General features: G+C 60.0%; 1 protein-coding gene and 1 long non-coding RNA gene across 2 annotated transcripts; both read right to left on the reverse strand.

Annotated features, from left to right (window-relative positions):
* Positions 1-2,809: 2,809 nt before the first annotated feature.
* On the reverse strand, positions 2,810-5,316 carry LOC129051179 (uncharacterized). The gene is made up of 2 exons (XM_063719070.1): positions 5,287-5,316; positions 2,810-4,989 (listed from the first exon to the last, which is right to left on the reverse strand). The coding sequence occupies exons 1-2, from the start codon at positions 5,314-5,316 to the stop codon at positions 4,135-4,137; spliced, it is 885 nt and encodes a 294-aa protein (XP_063575140.1). The 3' UTR covers positions 2,810-4,134.
* A 4,387-nt stretch (positions 5,317-9,703) lies between these two features.
* On the reverse strand, positions 9,704-20,482 carry LOC134760508 (uncharacterized). Its single transcript, XR_010138028.1, has 2 exons — positions 18,754-20,482; positions 9,704-10,142 (listed from the first exon to the last, which is right to left on the reverse strand). It is a non-coding gene; the product is annotated as an uncharacterized LOC134760508 (long non-coding RNA).
* Between the last annotated feature and the right edge of the window lie 2 nt (positions 20,483-20,484).

Genomic DNA, 20,484 nt, shown 5'->3' on the forward strand with positions numbered 1-20,484 from the left:
GCGCGATCTCGGCTCACTGCAAACTCTGCCTCCTGCAAACGATTCTCCTGCCTCAGCCTCCCAAGTAGCTGGAATTACAGGCATGCACAACCATGCTAGGCTAATTTTTGCATTTTTAGTAGAGATGGGGTTTTACCATGTTGGCCAGGCTGGTCTTGAACTCTTGATCTCAGGTGATCCACCCACCATGGCCTCCCAAAGTGCTGGGGTTACAGGTTTGAGCCACTGTGCCTGGCCAAAGACTACCTATTCTAAACGTTGGTGAGGATGTGGAACAACCACAGCTCTCCTCTCTTTCCAGTGGGAGTTTAACGTGGCACAACTGCCTGAAAACCATTTGGTGATTTCTGTGAATTCCTATGCCTTCCCTATGAACCAGTAATTCCACTCCTAGATGGGCTTAACCTGTGATGGTTAATTTTCTGTGTCAACTTGTCTGGGGCACAGGGTGCCCAGATATTTGGTGAGCATAATTTGGGCTATTTCTTCGAGGGTGTTTCTGCATGAGATGACCTGGTGCTCTGAGTGAAGCTGACTGCCCTCCCCAGTGTGGGCTGGCCCCATGCACTCAGCTGAGGAAATACTAGGATAGAATAAGAAGTCCCAGGAATCAGAGGGCCGGCTCTCCCTGGGTCCCAAGCCTGCCAGCTTTCAGCCTGGAGCGGTGGTATCGCTCTCCGGGGTCTCCAGGGTGCCAACTGTGGCTCTCGGGACTTCTCAGTCTCCATCATCACAGGAGCAGATTCCTTCTCATCGATCTCTTTCTCCAGATACAGAGATGGGTGTGTCTCCTGGTGGCTCTGGTTCTTTGGAGAACCCCAGCTAATACACACCAGAGACAGAGAAGGGCTTCTGTGACCAAGGGACACAAACAGGAACCTGCTGAGCAGAGTTCCTCATCACAGCCCTTGTGCGTTTCTTTTTTTTTTTTTTTTTTTTTTGAGATGGAGTCTCGCTCTGCCGCCCAGGCTGGAGTGCAGTGGCGCAATCTCCGCTCACTGCAAGCTCTGCCTCCCGGGTTCACGCCATTCTCCTGCCTCAGCCTCCCCAGTAGCTGGGACTACAGGCGCCTGCCACCACGCCCGGATAATTTTTTGTATTTTTAGTAGAGTTGGGGTTTCACTGTGTTGGCCAGGATTGTCTTGATCTCCTGACCTTGTGATCTGCCCGCCTCGGCCTCCCAAAGTGCTGGGATGCCACCACGCCCGGCCGTTGTGCATTTCTTTAGGGATGCCGTAACAAAGTTCCCCAGTCGGGCGGCCTAAAGGAACACCACTGCATTCTCTCACAGTCTGTAAAGCCAAGGCCTGGAATCAAGGCATGGGCAGGATCGGCTCCTTCTGAAAGCTCTGAGGGAAAATCCTTCCGGCACCTCTCCGCAGCTTCTGGGGACTGCAGCAACGCCCCCCGGGTATCTGTGTCTGGTCTCCCTCCGCCTCGCTCTTCTAAGGACACCTGTCATTGGATTTAGGACCCACTCAACTCCAAGATAATCTTTGTAAATGTCATTAATTAATTTGTAAATGTCACCTGAGATCAAGAGTTCAAGACCAGCCTGGCCAACATGGTAAAACCCTGTCTCTACTAAAAATGCAAAAATTAGCCTGGCATGGTGGTGCATGCCTGTAATTCCGGCTACTTGGGAGCCTGAGGCAGGAGAATCGTTTGAACCCAGGAGGCAGAGTTTGCAGTGTGCTGAGATCGCGCCATTGCACTGCAGCCTGGGCAACAGAGCAACACTCTGTCTCCAAAAAAAAGAAAAAATAAATAAAGAATAGTCAGTCTGTAATTAAATGTCATTAATTAATGACACTTACAAAGATTATTTTTCCAAAGAAGGTCCCTTTCATAGGATCTGGGTGGACACATCTTTTGGGTGCCACCATTCAACAAGCCCCAAACCAGAAATGACCCAAATGTCCATCAGTGGGAGGCTGGGTCAGTGTGCCGTGGTTTATTCCTACATGGGATATAATTCAGCAACAAAGAGGAGCCACTGATGCATGTGGCAACTCAGATGAATCTCCCAGGCCTGACGCCGAACTCAAGCAGCAAGATAGGACCAAGGCCTGAGGAAGGTGAAGCTACCAGGTGGGCCTTAGTAGCGGACCCTGGTCAGGGCTTGGAGTGCCGGCTGAAGACCCAAGGGCTGCACGAGAATCTCATGGGTGAGAACGCGTTGAGCTGCAGCCCAAAGATGGAAGCATTTATTTATTTATTTATTTATTTATTTATTTATTTATTTTTGAGATGGAGTCTTGCTCTGTCGCTCAGGCTGGAGTGCGGTGGCACAATCCCAGCTCACTACAACCTCCGCCTCCTGGGTTCAAGCAATTCTGCCTCAGCCTCCTGACTAACTGGGACTACAGGCATGCGCCACCATGGCCAGCTAATGTTTTTCACCATATTGACCAGGCTGGTCTTGAACTCCTGACCTTGTGATCCGCCCACCTTGGCCTCCCAAAGTGCTGGATTACCGGCGTGGGCCACTGCACCAGGCCGATGGGAGCATTTTACCGCCTGGATGCTGTACCTTGACTGAAAAGGGAACCCCAACCAAACCCTGAAGCTGGGGTGGGTGCAATTTGAGTTTGGGGAGGGTGGTGAGCAGGTGCGGGTGGGGCTGGGGGAGTCAGGGGGGCTGGGGGAGTTGGGGGAGCTGGCAGAGTCTTTGGGGCTGGGGGATTCCAGGGGGGCTGGGGGAGTCGGGGGCTCTGCCTTTTGCAGCTTGGCCTCAGGCACTCACTCCACATCTCTAAGCATCAGTTTCTCCATCTGTCAAATGGGTGAGTGAGCCCCGCCCCAGACACTGCAGAGCGCGCCAAGCCAGGCAACTTCTGGGGGGCTTAACGAGTGTTCGTCTTAGTCCACCTGCCCCGTGGGGAGAGCCCACTCCACAGGGAGGGAGCCGGGCCGGCCTCGAGGCAGGAGGCTGGAAGCAGCACTTGCAGGTGTGTGTGTGAGCAGGCCAGTGTGTGCTGATGCACGTGTGTGTTCACATGAGCACATGCATAAATATCTCAAGTGAAATTAACATCGGGAAGAGTCCACCAGAAATGAAATAACACACGTGGGCTGGCTCAGTATTTTTTTTTTTTTTTTTCAGATGGAGTTTTGTTCTTGTTGCCCAGGCTGGAGTGCAATGGTGTCGTCTCGGCTCACCGCAGCCTCTGCCTCCCTGGTTCAAGCGATTCTCCTGCCTCGGTCACCCAAGTAGTTGGGATTACAGGTGCCTGCCACCACATCCAGCTAATTTTTTGTATTTTTAGTAGAGATGGGGTTTCTCCATGTTAGTCAGGCTGGTCTCAAACTCCTGACCTCAGGTGATCCGCCCGCCTCGGCCTCCCAAAGTACTGGGATTACAGGCGTGAGCCACCACGCCGCGCCCCGGTCTTTTTTTTTTAAGAGAGAGTTTGCTCTGTCACCCAGGCTGGAGTGTAGGTGGCACAATCTCGGCTCACTGCAGCCTCCACTTCCCGGGTTCAAGCAATTCTCCCACCTCAGCCTCCTGAGTAGCTGGGATTACAGGCGCCCACCACCATGCCTGGCTAATTTTTGTATTTCGGGGTTTCACCATGTTGGCCAGGCTGATCTCAAACTCCTGACCTCAGGTGACCCACCTGCCTTGGCCTCCCAAAGTACCGGGATTACAAGTGTGAGCCACCGTGCCCGGCCAAGACTCTTTTGATGTCAGAAAAAATACTGAATGCCAGAATCTGGGCTCATAGTGTGTGGGCGGCTACACATCAGGGTTCAGCATGTATGTTGAGGGGTCTGCCTCGGCCCCTCCATTCCTGGGCCCAAGCAGATGGGGTAGCAGGTGGGGAAGGGTCTCAGTTGTCTGGGTGGGCTTTCTGGCCCACCCCACTCTCCCCTCCACCCAGGATGGGGTGTCCTGCTGGATCAGGGAGTCTCAGGGCTCCCAGGCATTCTGAATGCTGGAGCTTGGGCACCACTGCACTGGGTCCCCTCCCCAGGGCGCAGCAGGCCCTACGTCAAAGGACATGCCCACCCTACCTCCCCCTCAACCCCTCAGTCAGGCCAGGCCCTGCCCAGCCCCCTTGGGGCTGCAGTTTCTCAGGGAACAGCACTGCCCAGAGCACCTCCCCCACGGCAGCCACTGCCCGCCCTGCCCTAGGCATCCCTCCCTGCGGCCCCACAGGGACATGAAGATAGCAGCATGGCGGCAGGCTCCCTGTGCAGTGTGCTTCCTGCCAGGAAACTCGTCGGCCTTCCGCTGGCATCACACATCCCTGACCCTCCCTGAGGGTCCTCCCAGGTTTCCCAGGCCGGGGGCAAGGGGCAGAGCAGCAGGAGACAGGAGTGGTGATCCACCAGGCAAGGTGCTGGGCTGGTGAAGGCAACCTCTGGGATCCCTGTCCTGGCTGGGGCCAGGAATGGGAGAGGCTCGGGGGGATGCTGGGGCAGAGCCCGGGAGCTGGAGGGGAAGCAGGCGGGGAGAGAGCAGAGCCCCGCTGAAGGGAGACACACTGAGCCCTGGGCACAGGTGGGGCAGGCTTTGAGTCCTCCTTGGCCAGGAGACTCCCAGGAGGGATGGCAAGAAGGCAGGGGTGGGCCACCAGGAGCCTGCAGAGCCCGTCCACATCTGCCAGGCACCGCCTGTATGACAGGCCAGCTCCCAGTGTGGTTGAGGTCCCAGGTCCCTCCGGCGCCCAGCAATGCCCAGGTCCCAGACAGGACAGGTTGCGGCCTCCCTCTCACCAGCAGGACCTGCTGGGCATCTGAGCTGCCTGGGGTGTTACAGGTGAGCCAGTAGTGGCGGGTGGGAGGTGACGTGTCATGGGTGAACCAGCGGTGGTGGGTGGGAGGTGTTGAGCCAGTCCTGGGCAGCGTATGGCTGGATGGGAGGTGTCCCAGGCCATACTTTGAAAAGGACAAATGGACTGGGTCGCTGCCCTGGAGCTCATAACACGTACCTGGCTGTGCCCCCCGCTCCCCCCACACCCCGCTCCCCACCCCTCCACCCCCCTGCTCCCCCCCACTCCCCACCCCCCCACCCCTCCACGACCCCCCCGCCTCCCCCTACATCCTCCCCGCTCCCCCCATCCCCCCCAACTCCCCCCGGCTCCCGCCCACTCCCCCCACACCCCCCCACTGCCTCCGCTCCTCTCAATCTACCCCACCCCCGCCGCTTCCCCCCACTCCCCCCATCCCCCTGCTCTCCCCCCACTCCCTACTCCCCACCCCCACCCCCGCCCAGGCAAGCCTCAGGGGTAGTGGCTGTGACTGCAGGAGCAGAGCCAGAACAGCTGGCGGAGACCAAACCTGGTCATCCTTCGCAGGCTGTGTGGCCATGGGCAAGTCACTCTACCTCTCTGGGTCCTGGTCTCCACATTTTCAGAGTAGGGGCAGTTTCTCTGTGCCCTGAAAGTGGCTGGGAGTCTAGGCCAGGGGACAGCTCAGGGCAAGTTCTCAAGGGCCCCAGAAGCATCTGGGGTGCAGGGGAGGCTCCAGGATCCCCAGTTTCCCACCTTTAAATGAAGTGACTCGAGACCCTCTGAGATGAAGGGACCCTGGACGTTGATCATTTTGACCTCCCATCTCTAGGAGCACGTCCAGAGTCTGCCATTCCTTCCAGAAAGGAAAAAGAAGAACTCACACCCAGGTCTCCCAGGGAGGTGGGGGTGGGGTCGGGCAGCAGCCAGGAAACACGAGAATGTTCGTCATGGTGGGCAGGTGCTGCACGGGCGGCCGGGCAGGGTGAGTCCATGGTCAGCACCAGCAGCGAGCTGTCATCTCCCTGTGCCTCAGTTCCCTTCTCTGTAAAACAGAACTCTGCACCCCCCCCCCCCCCACCCCATGCCGAGGTGCTGGGCAAAGCTGCGAAGGTGCTGGTGCCCGGCCACCCTCAGTCAAGGTGGCAAGAACTCCTCGGTGAGTGGACGTGGCCCCACAGGGATGTAAGGGATGAGGCAGAACCCAGGGCTCCCCAAGTTCCAGGTCCACGCTCCCCTGCACACGGGCCCACCGCCGCCCTTTCCAGAGAGAAAAAGAAATTTCTGTCTAAAGCCAGTCAGAATGCCCCCAGACTCCACACTGGTGACGTCCAAATCTCCCCAGACACCAGTGTGACCTCAGTCCTTTCTCCCAGCCGGTTCGCTCAGCCCTTGCTCCCTGCCGGCCTGCAGGTCCTGGTCCTTCTGCCACAGGCTAGCAGGCGCCCCACAGCCGGATGGCGGCTCAGACAGAGACTGGGGTGCTGGATCTCCTGGGAGGAACGTCACAGCCACACCCTCCGCCGGGCTGGGGACAGCTGCCCACGGGCCGGGCCAGGCCAGTGCTGGGATTATGTCTGGGGCCACCCAACAAAGGACCACAAATGGGGCAGCTGCAAACAACAGAAGTTTATTCTCTCTCGGTCCTGGTGGCCGGAAGAGAATCAAAATCAAAATCAAGCTGTCGGCAGGACTGTCCTCTCTCTGCAGGCTGCAGGGCAGGTTCTTCCCGCCTCTTCTGGCGTTTGGTGGCCCCAGGCGTCCCGTGGACATGGCCTGTCTCGCCTCCCTCTCAAATCTCCCCCGACCTCCGTCTTCTAAGAGCCTTTGTCTCTGGACAAAGACCCTTTTCCCAAATAAGTCTGTCGTGTTCACAGGCTCCAGGTGGACCGATCATTTGGGGGCCGCCACTGTGCCCACTGCAGTGGAGTCGGGGACAGGGCCACTCATGGCCATGAGGCCACAAACGGGTGTGGGGTCTGAGAGCAGCAGGCAGGTCACCCAACACCAGACGGGAAAGCCCAAGCAGGGGTGGCCGAGAGAGCTTGGAGGGCAATCGGGTGAAACGCCTGCCCTCAGAAGAAGAGATGGGACATGGCACTCGGTGGGGCCTCACCCGCGGCCTCTGGTTCTCCCCGTGCCTTGGCGCCACCCCCGCTCCATCCTGTCCCTTCACTCCCCTGTGGGAGAGGGTTTTCCCACAATGGCCTGGACAGGGAGGGCTTGGGAGGTGGGTGACCCGCCCGGTGTGCCCAGCTGGAACTGGCCAACTTGGGCCCAGGTCCATGTGAGTCCCGGGCCCCGCTGCCTCCTGAGACCAGGGAGCGTTTCCCTCTCTGGCGATGAGCACGGGAGCTCCTGGCAGGATGGCGACCGTCCGGCAGGCCCGGAGAGGAGGCAGCTGCTGCATCCTCGGCGCTGGCTCTCAGGGATGGCTGGGCTGTTAGGCCCGAGCTAGACCTGCTGCTGCCGTGTGGAGAAGAGGTGGCCCCAGGAGCCCACTGTCTCAGGTGTGGGCCATCTCCATGCCTGTGCCTGTCCTCATCACATACCAGGCAGTCCCCACCAGCACCCACATCCTCACCAGGGCTCTGCACGGCCCCTCCTCTGGTCCCCACCCATGTGTCAGCTCCTCATAGTTCCAGGGGGCCAGCCGGCATCCCCGGGGCCCAAGCCCTTGGAGGATGTGGTCTGGGAGGATGGGACAGACACCTCTTCCCCAGGCCTGCCTCTGATGTGTCACCCAAACCTTTCAACTTTGCACCTCAGGTTTATTTATTTATTTATTTTTATTTTTTTGAGACAGACTCGCTCTGTCGCCCAGGCTGCAGGCTGTGGGGTGTGGCGTGATCTTGGCTCACTGCAACCTCTGCCTCTCAGGTTCAAGCCATTCTCCTGCCTCAGCCTCCTGAGTAGCTGGGATTACAGGTGCGTGGCACCACACCCAGCTAATTTTTGTATTTTTAGTAGAGATGGGGTTTCACCACGTTGGCCAGGCTGGCCTTGAACTCCGGACCTCAAGTGATCCACCCACCTCAGCCGCCCAAAGTGCTGGGATTACAGGCATGAGCCAATGCACCTGGTGGGACCTCAGGTCTGTAATCATCTAAATCACCCAATAGCGGGAGGCAGCAAGACCTGGGCAGCGAGGGCCAGGCAGGAGGGCCATCTGCCTGCCCCCTGCTGTCCCCTCCCCACCCCCACCTCTCCCAGGCACTACAGCCTGGGGCAGCCCCTCTCCCAGGGCCCCACCCTCAGCCTCCTGTGCAGGTGAGCAGGAGCAGGCAGCCTCACTGGAGCCCAGATGATGGAGCCGGAGCCCCTGCCCCACCCCACCTGCATTTGAGGGGTGGGCTCTGCTTCTGGCCATGGGGAAGGACAGCCCCCCACACTCCACAAAGCCTGCGCCTTGGCTGCTTGGCTGTCTGGGCCAATTCTGGTTGTCCTGAACCAGAGGCCACCAGTGGCCCCCGTGGGGGCTCAGAACCAAAATCCCACATTCTCGGAGGTTTTTGGGGTCCTCAGGGTTGGGTAGTGCAGCAGTGTGCAGGCTGGGAGGGAAGCCTGGAATCAAATCCTGGCTCCCCTTCTTCCCGTTTGGTGGCCTTGAGGGGGAGTGAGCGCTTCCTGGTGACTGAGCCTCGCTTTCCTCGTGTGTCCTGGGCTCGGAGAAGTCCTTTCTGGAGGAAGGAGGGTCCCTTCCTCTTGGTCAGGGCGGGGAGGAAATGTGCCCCAAGGAGGGATGGCAGCGCCCACTGCGCCCATTTCCTCTTTCCCCCACCCCGGGCTCCTTCTCTGATCCCGTGCTGGGGACTCTTTCCTGCCCCTCAGAGTCTGAGGCTTCTAGACCTGCGCTGTTCATACCTTGACCCCACCCCAGCCCCCATGTTCGCAAGCCCGTGTCCCCTGGAGCCACTTGTCACACAGGACCCTCTCCTGCGGAGTCCCTGGGCTCCACTCGCCCCCACGGGGTTTCCAGCTTGCAGCCTGGGGTCCTGGGACGGGTGCAGGGAGGCAAGTGGCCCCCAGCCCAGGGAGCCACATCATGCAGAAAATTCGGCAAAACCCAGCTTCCTCCGAGTGAGGCGGCTGTCCCAGGGCAAGCTCGATGAGGGCACTGTCGCCCCGCTGCCCCTTGGCCATGGCAGGGTTAGGCTGTAGCATGGGCAAGACTCAGGGGTGCAGAAATCGGAAGGGGAGTCCAAAAGGGGGTCCAGCCCTGCCCAGCAGCCTCACCGCCTGGTGGTTCATCACCCCCATGCTGGGCGAGCTGCCCCCTCTCCAGGGCAGGGCTCCAAACCGCTCTGGGGGAGGCTGGCCTCAGCTGGGTGTCGGGGGGCCTGGTCCCATTTGCCTGGACGCTGTGGGCACCCTGCTCCTCTGGTTCCCCGGGGTCCTGGGCCTCTTGCGGGCAGGAATGCCGTCTGTGCCATCTGGCCAGGGCTCCCCTCACTGTGCACCCTGGCGTTTTGGGGCGTGGGAAGGTGTTCAAGGCTGGTTTCTGTTTCCCCGTCAAGCCCTGAGTGGAGTGCGACCGGAGGCTGGCCAGTGGCTCCCCGGGCACCTAGGGGAGGCTGTGGGCAAACTGAGGCAGTCCAGAGCCTACAATCACTCCAGGGGCCTGTGGGACAGGGATAGGGCTAAGGGGGCCTGGCACCCTGTGGGTTCCCCAGCAGTGTGGCTGGGGACATGGGGACAGAGCCCACCTTGCAGCCTCTGATCTCTGGGCCTGGACATTTGTTTGGAGTAGTGTTCATTGGTTTGTTTTGTTTTCTTTTTTTTGAGACGGAGTCTCTCTCTGTCGCCCAGGTTGGAGTGCAGTGGCGCGATCTCAGCTCACTGCAAGCTCCGCCTCCTGGGTTCGAGCGATTCTCGTGCCTCAGCCTCCCAAGTAGCTGGGATTACAGGTGTCCACCACCACGCCTGGCTAATTTTTGTATTCTTAGTAGAGACGGGGTTTCACCAAGTTGGCCAGGCTGGTCTTGGACTCCTGGCCTCAGGTGATCCACCCGCCTCAGCCTCCCAAAGTGCTGGGATTACAGGTGTGAACCACCATGCCCGGCCTGTTTTGTTTTCTGATTGCAAAATGAATACATTTCAAAAGGGAAATCTGAAAAATATAGAAAATCCACCCGTCAACCCATCATGCTATACCCAGGTGCACTACCTCCAGCTTTCAGGTCCCCCAACCTCAGCCAAGGGTCTCCACATACTTCTCCCTTCTGTAATTGGGTCTTTCTGTGGGGGCTGGGGAATGGGTGGATGGATGCCCAGGGTGGGGGCTACCTCCTCTGGACTACCAAGACCTCTCCAGCAATGAGGCGCATGCTGGAGCCAGACCAGGACTGGGGTGTACTCACCATGAGCTTGTGTCGCCATCTGGGCCTGGGCTGGGAGCAGGAACCTCTGGGGAAGGGCAAGCATGTTTCAGAGTCATCGGGATCAGGGCCACCCTCTCCCTTCCCCAGTGTCTGCAGCCATTTTCATAGGAAAAAAACTGGGTTTAACAAAGCTGTTCCAGACCTCCAGACCTGAAACTGATTTCTACCCTTCTGTGTGGCCCTAAGGCTCCCAGGCACGAGGCGCATAGCTCGGGGAAGACAGTGCCTCTGACACCCATTTAAGAGTTAACTGAGGCCAAAAAGCCACTCTGCACGCCCCTCTTGTTCAGAGGTTCACTGATCCCCTGGTCCCGTGGTCACCACGGGGTATGGGTGCAGACAAAGCCGTGTTCATGGAAGCTCCAGGCCTGATGACAGTGGCACAAGGACCCCATTCTCTGCTGTCCCCAGCTGCATCCCCTCCCCCAGCCGGCCTGACATCAGAGACAGCGGGTCAGACATCCCGGGATCCCCCACTCCCACCCCAGGACGCAGGCTCAGCTGCTGGGGCTCAGGGAAATTCACAAGGGGGCCTGTGCCGGGGAGACGGGGGGTGGATGAGCTGCCTGAGTGGTGCAGACAGCTGCAGCTTGGCCCAGCAAGTCTTCAGTGGGAAGCTGCCTGCATTTTTACAACTGATATTTGAACCTGAAAGTGGAGGTTCACATCCAGCCTGTTCAACGTAATCTTGTTGGTTCCAGTCCAACGTGACCTTTTGGAATCTGGTTTCCAGACTCTTGCCATATATTAGCAGTTCCTCCCGGCTGCAGGCTGCGATCTGCCTTGCTGGGGCCTCATCTCAGAGAAACAGGCTGGCCGGGAGCATTCGGAGGGGCTTCCCAGGGAGAGCTGGACCCTGACACATCTTTCCGTGGGTGCTGTGGCCAAGATGCCCAATGGCTGGTCATGAGGCCCATTTTGTTCTGCTCCTGGTCTACAAAGTAGAAGTCGGGACGCATCATGTCTGCCCCAGTCATGAGTCTTAGGGTTGTCCCAGGCCCAAAAGCCAGCCAACCCTAGTACTAGTTTTCCAGAAGAATCCAGAGCCTACGCACCCAGGCCCTCAGTGTGAACAAGGGCGCGTTATTTGCTCTCACAGTCTCCTTCTGCTCATCTATAAAATGGGCATGGCCACCATGCCCTCTGTGTCCCAGGCTGTCTAGAGGGTTGAGCAGGAAGGGTAGGATCTGGTACCCACGATGCCCCCGATGCCCACGCAGGCTAGAGAGGGGAGGAATGGAGTTGGCTTAGGCCTGGCTCTCCAATGCCCTCTCTGGGATCTGAACCAGGGTTCTGTCCGTCCCCTGGGGCTGCCTCCCACAGGCCAGCGCTCCTTTATTTCTCCCCGTTGAGCACCCGGGGCGTAGGAATGACAGCATCATTTCCCCAAGCAGCCCCCACAGGGCTCCCTGGATTCCTCTCTGAGAAGCACATGCGCCGGCTCTGGTCTTGGCTCCGTGTACCCCAGCACGACAGAACAAGTGCGACAAGACCAAGGCCTGCAGGGCCGCGGCAAGTGCCCGGAGGGGCGGAGGAGGGGGTAGGGGGTATGCCGGCGCCCGCCAGTGTCGCTGTCCCCGCGCCACATCCCCCCCGGCGTGACCTTCCCTGCCGCGCGGACAAAGGCCAGCAGAGCAGGCGGCGCTTTTAAGGACGCGGCGGCGCGGCGGGCTCGGTGCCAGGAGGCGCCGGGGGTCGGAGGGAGCGGGCGCTCGAGGCCAGAGGAGCGACCCCCGGCAGCCACCCAGGCGCGCCCCGCTCGTCACTCGCTCTCTTCTCCTACTTGCGCCGGCCGGGGGCGGGGCGGGGCGCGGCGGCGAGGGTGGGGGCTTGGCAGCCGGGGTCCTCCCTCCCCGCGCTGTGCTGGAGGCAGCGGGGCGCTCCCCGGAGCTGGGGCGCGGAGGGAGGGCCGAGGGTGCGTCGGGGCCTCATCCGGCCTGGGCCCTCCGAGCAGGAGCGACCCGGGTGCGGGGCCGCACTCTGCCTGGCCGCCCCGGGCGCGTGGAACGGGAGCCGAGGTTCCGCCCGAAATGCGGCCGGCGAAGGGGTGCGGTCCGGGCGGGGTCGCGCGCCCCCAGCACGCGGCCTGGGCTCCGGAATCTGGGAGAAGCCTCCAGCACGGGCTCCCGGGCGCACAAACTCGGGGACGCCCTTCCTCCCGTCCCTGGTCCCTCCCCGAAAAGCGACGGGGACGGGCCTGGAGGGAAAGGGATTCGGTTTCGCTCCACTCTCGTCAATTTTCTGTTTAATGTCACCGGGCCCCACTGTGGGAGTAGGAAGCGCGTCACCCGGGCCATAAATTTGCGGTGATGGCGCCTCCCCAGACGGAAGGACAGGGCCGACTCCGGAGCAGGTGGGGCCGCCGGGACTCGACCCCCGCGGTAGGCGCTGCGCGGCTTCTCCCGACGCGGGTCCCGGGCGCGCTCGGCCGCCCCTCCCGCCGCATCCGCCCGCTCCCGGCCCCGCCGCGGGATTTCCGAAGGGCTTTTGTTCCGGGCTTGGATGTAGAGGCTTTGATTTTTTTTACCACCCGCCTCAGGAGACTTTTTGCTTGGAAAAGTCCTGCTATTAAAACAAAAACAAAAACCAATCAATTCCGGAGGGAAGAAAATGCCTCCAGTGTGTGTCTGCGTTTCCCCCGGGCCAAGGACGGTGGTCAGGGCTGCGTATTGCCCAGACCCCGGGTAGAGGAGGCGCAGAGACCTGGCCCTAATGGACTTCGCTCGGAAAAGCCCCGGCGGAAGTGGCCGGAAGAGCGGGCGGCTGCGCGGGTCTGGGCCCTGGCCCAGGGCAGGCTCGTCTGGCCTTCCTGCCTTGGCTGCTCGGAAAGGGATTTCTGGGGAGTCTCCCTTTGGGGGCACTTTCCCCAAAACTCCTCTCCCGCCTGGGGAATTACCCCTGCAGCGGGTACTGATGCTTCATGAATTGAGATGGAATACATATTTGTTCAGGCCAGAAAAAAAAAAGGAATCCATTGAATGATTTTTAATTTAATGGATCAACTGTCCTGTTAACAAAAGACGCGGTGGCCGTGTTTGGAGCCAGCAGTCAGGTGGTCCAGGGGCTGGAGGTGAGGGCTTTGCCGCAGGCCCATGCTGCTCTGTGAGAACTCCAAGGAATAACTTACTGGAGGGCTATAAATGATGAAGGTAACCAGGCCGAGGACTCCAGTGCCCCCAGAAGTCGCGGGGGAGAGACAGTCTGTCCCCTCTGGTCCAGCCCAGGGAGGGCCTGCAGCCTCCCCATGGGAGCCATGGCCAAGAGGGAGAAAAGTCTCCAGGGCTGGAAGGCAGGTGGGAGGTGGGGCTCATCTCAGGGGCAGGGCGTGGGGGTTTGTGGGCCAGGACCCACCTGAGAGCCAAGTCTGGGAGGTGCATGGGGAGCCCAGGGCGACCTGTGTGCCCTGCGGGATGCTCCGAGGCCTCCCGCTTGTGTTGGCAGCACCCACCCTTGGGAGCCCTCAGCTGGGGCCACGATGCTGGCAGGGTGAGGCCTGGCAGGGTCTGAGGCTTTTGGAGGGTGGGGGCTAAGGGAACCCCTGGTGGAAGCTGCCTTCAGGGTTCCTGCCTGCCTTGAGGATGGGTGATAAGGGGGCTGGATCCTGCCCTCCTGCTGCCTGGGCTCTGTAACTGACACTCAGAGGACCGGTTGGGGTTGGGTGGGAGACCTAAATGCTCCACGGTCCTGTAGGTCTCAGCTGGTCTGGCCCTGCCACCCAGCCCGCACCCTTCCCCTAGGGCCCTCTCACCAGTGTGAGAATAGGCCTGGGGAAGTCTGGGCCCTGGAGGCCCCCTGACCCCCACTGTCCAGACACCCTGACAGCGACACGTGTAAACACAGCCAAACAGTGGAGACAGGCAGCCCTGCCTCCGCCTCTGCAGCCAGGCCTGGTCTGGCAGGGAGTGGAGGCAGGTGTCCTTGCAGGGAGGGCCCGAAGCCAGGCTCTGCCTTGGAGGATGCTCCCGGAAGGACCACATAAGCAGTGCCCTCATTTGGATTGGTCCTGCCTGAGCATTGTCCCCAAGCAGGGCAGTTTCAGCCACTAGGCCCTCCCAACCCCCATCTGTCTGATCTGGGCTTTCTCTCCCGGGTCTGGCTTCCTGTCCTCATCCTCGTGAGCAGGAAGACTGAGGGCTGTTTGGGGTCAACCTCCTGCGGGGAAAACCGATTACTCTTTATTCCAGCGGATCCCCAAAGCGCATCCCTTGGCCCAGAGATTCCCAGAGAACCCCGCCCCTCCAGGTCCACCCCTAGACTGGCTGCCTGTGGGGAAGGAGCCGGACTTTAGGGACGGCAGCCTGGCATGGTGGAGATTCCCTGGGCTCCTGGGCCTTTCTCCAGCCCTCCAGCCGCAGAGGAGGTGACAGTGACCAGGAGGCTGGAGGGGCAGCAGGACAATGGTGAGTGGAGGGGGGCTGGGAGGCTCCCTCCTCAGCCTGGGGGTCCCTGGCAACTCCCACCTTCCTTGATCCCCTCTAATAATTGCAACAATCACACTGTCACTAATAAAAAGGCAGGGGAAACCAGGCAAAGGGGCGCTTCTGCCCTTTATGAAAATCACTTTAATTTAACCCAGATGGGTCTCGTTGATAACCTCATACAACGAGCACCCTGAATTATACTTTCCGTGAGAACACACTGGTTATATTTAGCCACAAATTACGACTGTGTTTAACAAGCAACTTTGAGAGCGGGGAGGGGGCCGGGCAGCCTCCTGACCTGGTTGGACAAAACCAGCAACTGCAGCAATGGAGCCCCCATCGCTGGAGGGGACACCCACAAAGCCGTGCCACGGGCTTCTGAGTCTCTCTCCTCTGCTGCTGTGGTTTCTTTAAAACACTTACAACCTCCTCCCGAGGTCTGTCGAGGAGACTGTGGCCTGCAGGTACAACCTGAGCCTCCCCCAGGATCCCTGGGACTTCTGCCTTCCCACATCCCCAACCTGGCTCCCTGCTTGGGCTGGAGCCGGGACCTTCTGGGAGTGCCCAAGGAGGGAGAGCCCAGTTTGATGGGCTGGGGGCCGTGTGTGCCTGGAGGACAATGCTCCTACCCAGGTCTGGCCCCTGACAAGTCTTGCTCGTCTGTGGCCTGCCTCAGCCCTCTTATCCTGGGCCTCAGCCCAGGCCTGGTCGGGAGGGGGCAGGCGCTGGGGATGAGGGTGCGGGCGCTCCCTCCATGCGGCCCCCTCCCCTGCCACCTCATCCCCTGGGTCCTGATGAATAATGAAGGGGCTGTGACTGGAAGCTTCGTTTTCAGTGGGGGCAGCCCCCTTCCCTTCGGAACCTTCCCCGTCCTTTTCCCCTCCACAACAGTTCTGCTCCTACGAAGGGTAAGCCCCCAAAGGCAGAAGCTGTGGCAGAGAAAAGGCTGCCCCCCACTCCAAGGCACAGACCGTGGGGCTTCCTGATCCTCCCCAGAGCCAGAGGCCACACCGCTGAGCAGGGGAGGTGAGGGGGGAACACACAGACCTTTCCCCCACACCCTGTTCCCTCCAGGCACCAGGCAAGGCCCTGATGAAAAGAACTCGCCCCAGTCGATAGCAGAGGGGCTAATACAGGCAGATGGGTGGGGTGGGGTGCGGGGGTCAGGACCTCTTCCGGGAGGGAGTGGGATTGTTCCTAACCCCCTGCCCCCAGCTGTCCTCTGGAACACTGATTCTGGGGTGGGGGTGAGCTGCCGCTGCCCTCCAGTTAAGGGAGGTCTCTGTGCTATGAACCATCTTAGGCCCCCCACCTCTACCCCGCCTATCCCTCCTGCCGCCAGCCCCAGCCTCAGGCCTGGCCTCTGGACTTGTCCCCCTGCGCCTCTGGTGGGAAGAATTAAGAGTCAATTTTTGTCGTCAAGAAATTGTTTCTAATTTGCCCTTTGACTAATGGCCCAGGGAACAATGGAGAGATACCCAACACACGATTATTGGGGGCGCAGCGCGGCTGCTCTCTGGCCGAAGCAGGCATTTATTTGGAGCAGCGGCTAATTCACAATTTCATGTAACTTGCCTGACACCCCCACCCCCTTGTATTAAAAAATGATTATTTATATGATTTCAGACAGAGCAGGATCTCAGTGGTTTGGGAGCCGGGAGACCTACATCTGCTGCTCTTGGGGAGCGTGGGAGTGGGAGAGGAGTGCTGGAGGGGGCTCCAGGGCTGGGCCTGGTTCTGGGGGAACAGGGGCCCCTAGGCTGGAAGGGAGAAGGCGGTTCTCGGGAGCGCTTCTGCGTGTGTGATATGCCTCTGTACGCATGTCTTGTGCATGTAGGAGTGTGACATGCTGCACGAGGCTCACCTGTCTGCCCATCTGTGCTGTGGGTTTGGGTGTGTGTACACTTCCCAGTGATTCACATGTGGGCACATGAGTGTGTGCAGGCCGATGTGTGTGCACACATTCAAGACTGTGCACAAGTGTGTGTGTGAATATAGTGTGCATTAAAGCATGATGTGTGAGCCAGCCTGCCAGGTGTAGGAGCGCAGCTGGTTATGTGGGGTGGGGGTTTATCTTCTCCCCAGGCCAGAGGCCAAATCTGGAGTGGTGTCTGCCAGGCCCATGGAAGTGACCCTAGATCCTGCTGGAGAGGGATCAAGGTGGGGTTCAAGGCCACTCCTGGCACTGTTCCAGGCCCCACTGGGTGTCCACAGTCCTAGCCTCACTGGCAGCCCACTCGTCTGTAAAGCTGCAGGAACTTCGGAGACCTGGACCCTCCAGCATCAAGACTGACCTCGGGTTTATTATCCCCTCTCCTTTCCTCCCCCTCTGTCCCCTCCCTGGCCCTCTCCCCAGTGGAAGGCGAGTCTGCAGATCCCCACACCATGTTCCTCTAAAATTAAAAACATTTGTTAGGTCTGGACAGCAGGAAGAGTAAAAAAGGAAACTAGGGAGGTTTCCTCCAAGCAGATCGCCAGCCTGAGCTCCCGGCGGCCCAAGTCTTCCAGGGGAACTCGGGAGCTTATTTTGGTATTGCGGGAGCTGCCCAGCGGCCAGGCGCCTGTGCTGGGCAGCTGCCAGCCCCTCTCCGCCGCGTCCAGCAGACCCGTCTGCAGTTATTTGCTGTAACAACTGTTTTGAAACAGTATTGAAAAAAAAAAAAAAAAAAGCCCACTAGAATTTGTTTCAAGTGAACGCTGGGGGAGGAGGGGGCAGAAGTGGGGAGGAAGGAGGAGGGCAACGAGCTTCCGCACTGCCCTGGAAGGCGCACTCAACGCCTCGGGGCCTTTGCCCACGCGAGCAGCTTCTTTCGGGGACACGAAGGGACCAGCACTTGGGGGATTTGAAGCCAGTGCTCATCCTAGGAATCTGGTGAGGCTGAGCCAGAAGGGTCTAAACCAGCTTGAGGAGGGGATTTGAAGCCAGTGCTCATCCTAGGAATCTGGTGAGGCTGAGCCAGAAGGGTCTAAACCAGCTTGAGGAGATAGAGGCCACGCACCCGCGAGCTACCCTCTGCCCTCCCACGTCCCTGGCAGTGGGCATTTCTCAAATGGTGATTGATGACTGGGGATGGGGGTGGGCAAGCCGAGGGCCCATCATTCAGGCTCCAGGACCCTCGAACAATCTGCCCACGGGGGAGGGGAGGCTGGTTTAGGGACTCTGAGGGGCCTTTCCAGCGGCTGTCCTTCCAACACACTCTGGAGGGGACCAGGCCTCCCAAGGGCTTGGGGCCTCCCGTTCCCCCACAGGGCGGTTTGAGGTGGAGCACCTGCCCTGACGCGGGGAGCTCAGAGCAACTTCTGGGACACCACGGGTGGCCACGGTGTTCTTTTTGTTGGATCCAAGATTTTTCTCATATACATATTTTCCTATATTAAAAAATTCAAATGAGGCTTTAAAAATTAACTTGAAAAAGGTTCCTGATCCGGAAACAGGCTCATTGAAGGCAGTGATGGGAACTCGGTTCCTTAGGAGAGTAGGAAACGCGCCGTCTGCGAGGGGCGCCCTGCGTGGACCCGGGGCCTCGGGGCGCGTCCACTTCCCCAAGCCAGGAGAGACTGGGCCCCACGGTGTTAGCCCCGCGCTCGGGCTCGCGCGCCGCTTCCAGCTCGCGCCTCGTCCATCCCCGGAGGGCTCCGCGGGTCCCCGGCGACCGGTCCCTGCCCAGGGTCCGGGAACCTTCCCCTCCCCTCCTTTCTCAAGCGCCATTTCTCCGGAGCCGGGCCCGCCGTCCTCGGTGTACGCGGGAAGCGGGCAGCCTCCGCCTGTACCCGCGGGGCCGGGACCCGGAGGCACCCGGTTCCCCGACACATTCGCTGGGGCCGCTGCTCGCTGCTCCAGCCTCCCGAGGCCACGGCAACAGCCCGGGGGTCGGCGCCACACACACACCCCCAGCCGGCGACCGCGCCCAGGGACCTAATTCAATCGCCCCCGGCCTAATGAATAGCCGCGCGCTAATCGGATCTCCGCGCGCTTCGGGGATTTACGCTTCCCGGCTCTCCCCCTAGGGCCACGCGGCCCACCAGACGTCGCTTCCGAAGGCGCCGGCCTGGGGCCTGGCCAAGGGCTCGGCCGCGGGGGGTCCCGGCCGCCGGAGCCGGGAGACGCCGGAGCCGGGACCCGGGCCCGCGCGACCGCCACTCCCGAGCCAGCAGGGGTGGGCCCCGCGCCTCGTCCTGCGCCCCCGGCCCGGCCCGGGGAGCCCCGGCGCTTACCTGCGAGCCCCGGACTCTCCGGAGCTCCCCTCCCGGCCGCGCCGCCCGAAGCGGGCGCCGGCGTAGGCCCCGACTCAGGCAGGCAGGAAATCCCGGAGTCCCCGCCCGCGGCCCGCAGCCCCCCACCCCAGGTCGGCGTGGCCCGCGGGGGGGAAGGCCGGCCGGGGCCGGCCGCCCGCTTCCCCTTTCTCTCCAGATTCCTTTGATCCGCGGGCTCTCCGCCGCACCTCGGCTCCCGGGCTGCCCCGGTCGGCCCGCGGGGATCCTGGAAACGGTCCCCAGCTTATCTCCTTTCATCAAGCGGCCTTGGGCCGCCTTGAAACCGCGGAGCCAGTAATTGCTTTTTTCAGGAGGCCCAGTGCGGACTGGACAACAGCCAATCAGCGCCTTGTTTACACTCGGTGATGGACAGTCCGCTGGCGGAGTGCCAACCAATCCCAGCAGTCCCGCGGGAGCGGGAGTGGGGGCGGGGAAACAGAGAGACAACAGGCTTTGAGTTTAACTCTTTCGTGTCCCTGCCGGAAGGAGACGGTGGAGAATTTCGAATGCGTGTGAATCTGTCAGTTGGCTGCTAGTTTAAATATCCTTTTTTCCCCCAGAGGGGGAGGCAGAGATTCACATGGAGAAAGAGGAGCAAAAATAAATGTATCCATCGCCACTAAGACATCACCTCGACTCCCTGAGAATAAATAGCATTTGGGTGGGAAACCAAATTCTAACAGAAATATTTGTTTGCGGAATATTTTAGAAGTGGTTTGCATCTGATTACGATAAAAATTGTTCAGTGGCTTGCTTTAGTTGGAGTGAGGATTTAGCAGATATGCCGACAGGGAGCAGCATTGAGAAATACTATACATGGTTTACCACACCATACCCGCTTCCCCCATTATCAAACTGAAAATATTTTTAAAATCTAGGTGTAGATGAAGAAAGGGCAATCCTTGTCTTCTCAATAAGTCCCTGATTTTCACTTTAGTAGTTGCTCTGTTGCAAAGTGTGGCAGAGGGAGATAAAATTGAGAGCCAGTAATGTAGACGGCTGGAGACTCAGAACTCACTTCCCAGGGTCTGATTCCCAGGTCATGGGGAGGAGAGAGCCTGGCAGGCTATTCAAAGCTTTTGCTGCCCAAGCAGCGGGCGTGCGTGCATCCGCGAGCTCGGGTCCGGGCAGGCAGCAGCCTCAGAGCGGTAGATGGGCCAGGCAACCTGGGGATGCCTCTGGGCTTGGAGGTCTGGCCTACCTGCCACCTTGCCAGACAGATTCCAGGGAGAAAAAGCAGCTACTTTTAAGGGGTGGTGGTGTTTCTTCCCTTGGCCTTCTCTGCGGCAGAAGCCAAACGTTAGACCTGCTGGGGTAAACATATATGTGTGCGTGTGTCTGTGTCTGTGTCTACGCCTCCCCCTCCTCCCGGACACGCGCACTCGCTCGCTCCAGCTCCCTCTCCCGCCCTGCGCCACCACATTCCCATTCAGCAGCAATGATCTGCGCAGAGGAGCTGCGCAGTCGCCGGGCTTGAATTAGGCGCCATCGGGCTTGGTAGTAGCCCCGCTGCTTCCTGATTGGCAGCTCCCTGGCCCGGCGCCAGCCTATTGGGAGGCCTGTTTACGCCGAATGAGTGGCACGAGCTCCCGGCCGTGGAGGGCTGCGCGGCCAATCAGCGCGCTGGCTGTTCCGGGCTGAGTGGCACGAGCTTATTAGTATGCAGGGCCCGTGGCTCGCCGCGCCAGGCTG

Source organism: Pongo abelii, chromosome 19, assembly GCF_028885655.2.
Source record: "Pongo abelii isolate AG06213 chromosome 19, NHGRI_mPonAbe1-v2.0_pri, whole genome shotgun sequence".
NCBI classification, from domain to species: domain Eukaryota; kingdom Metazoa; phylum Chordata; class Mammalia; order Primates; family Hominidae; genus Pongo; species Pongo abelii.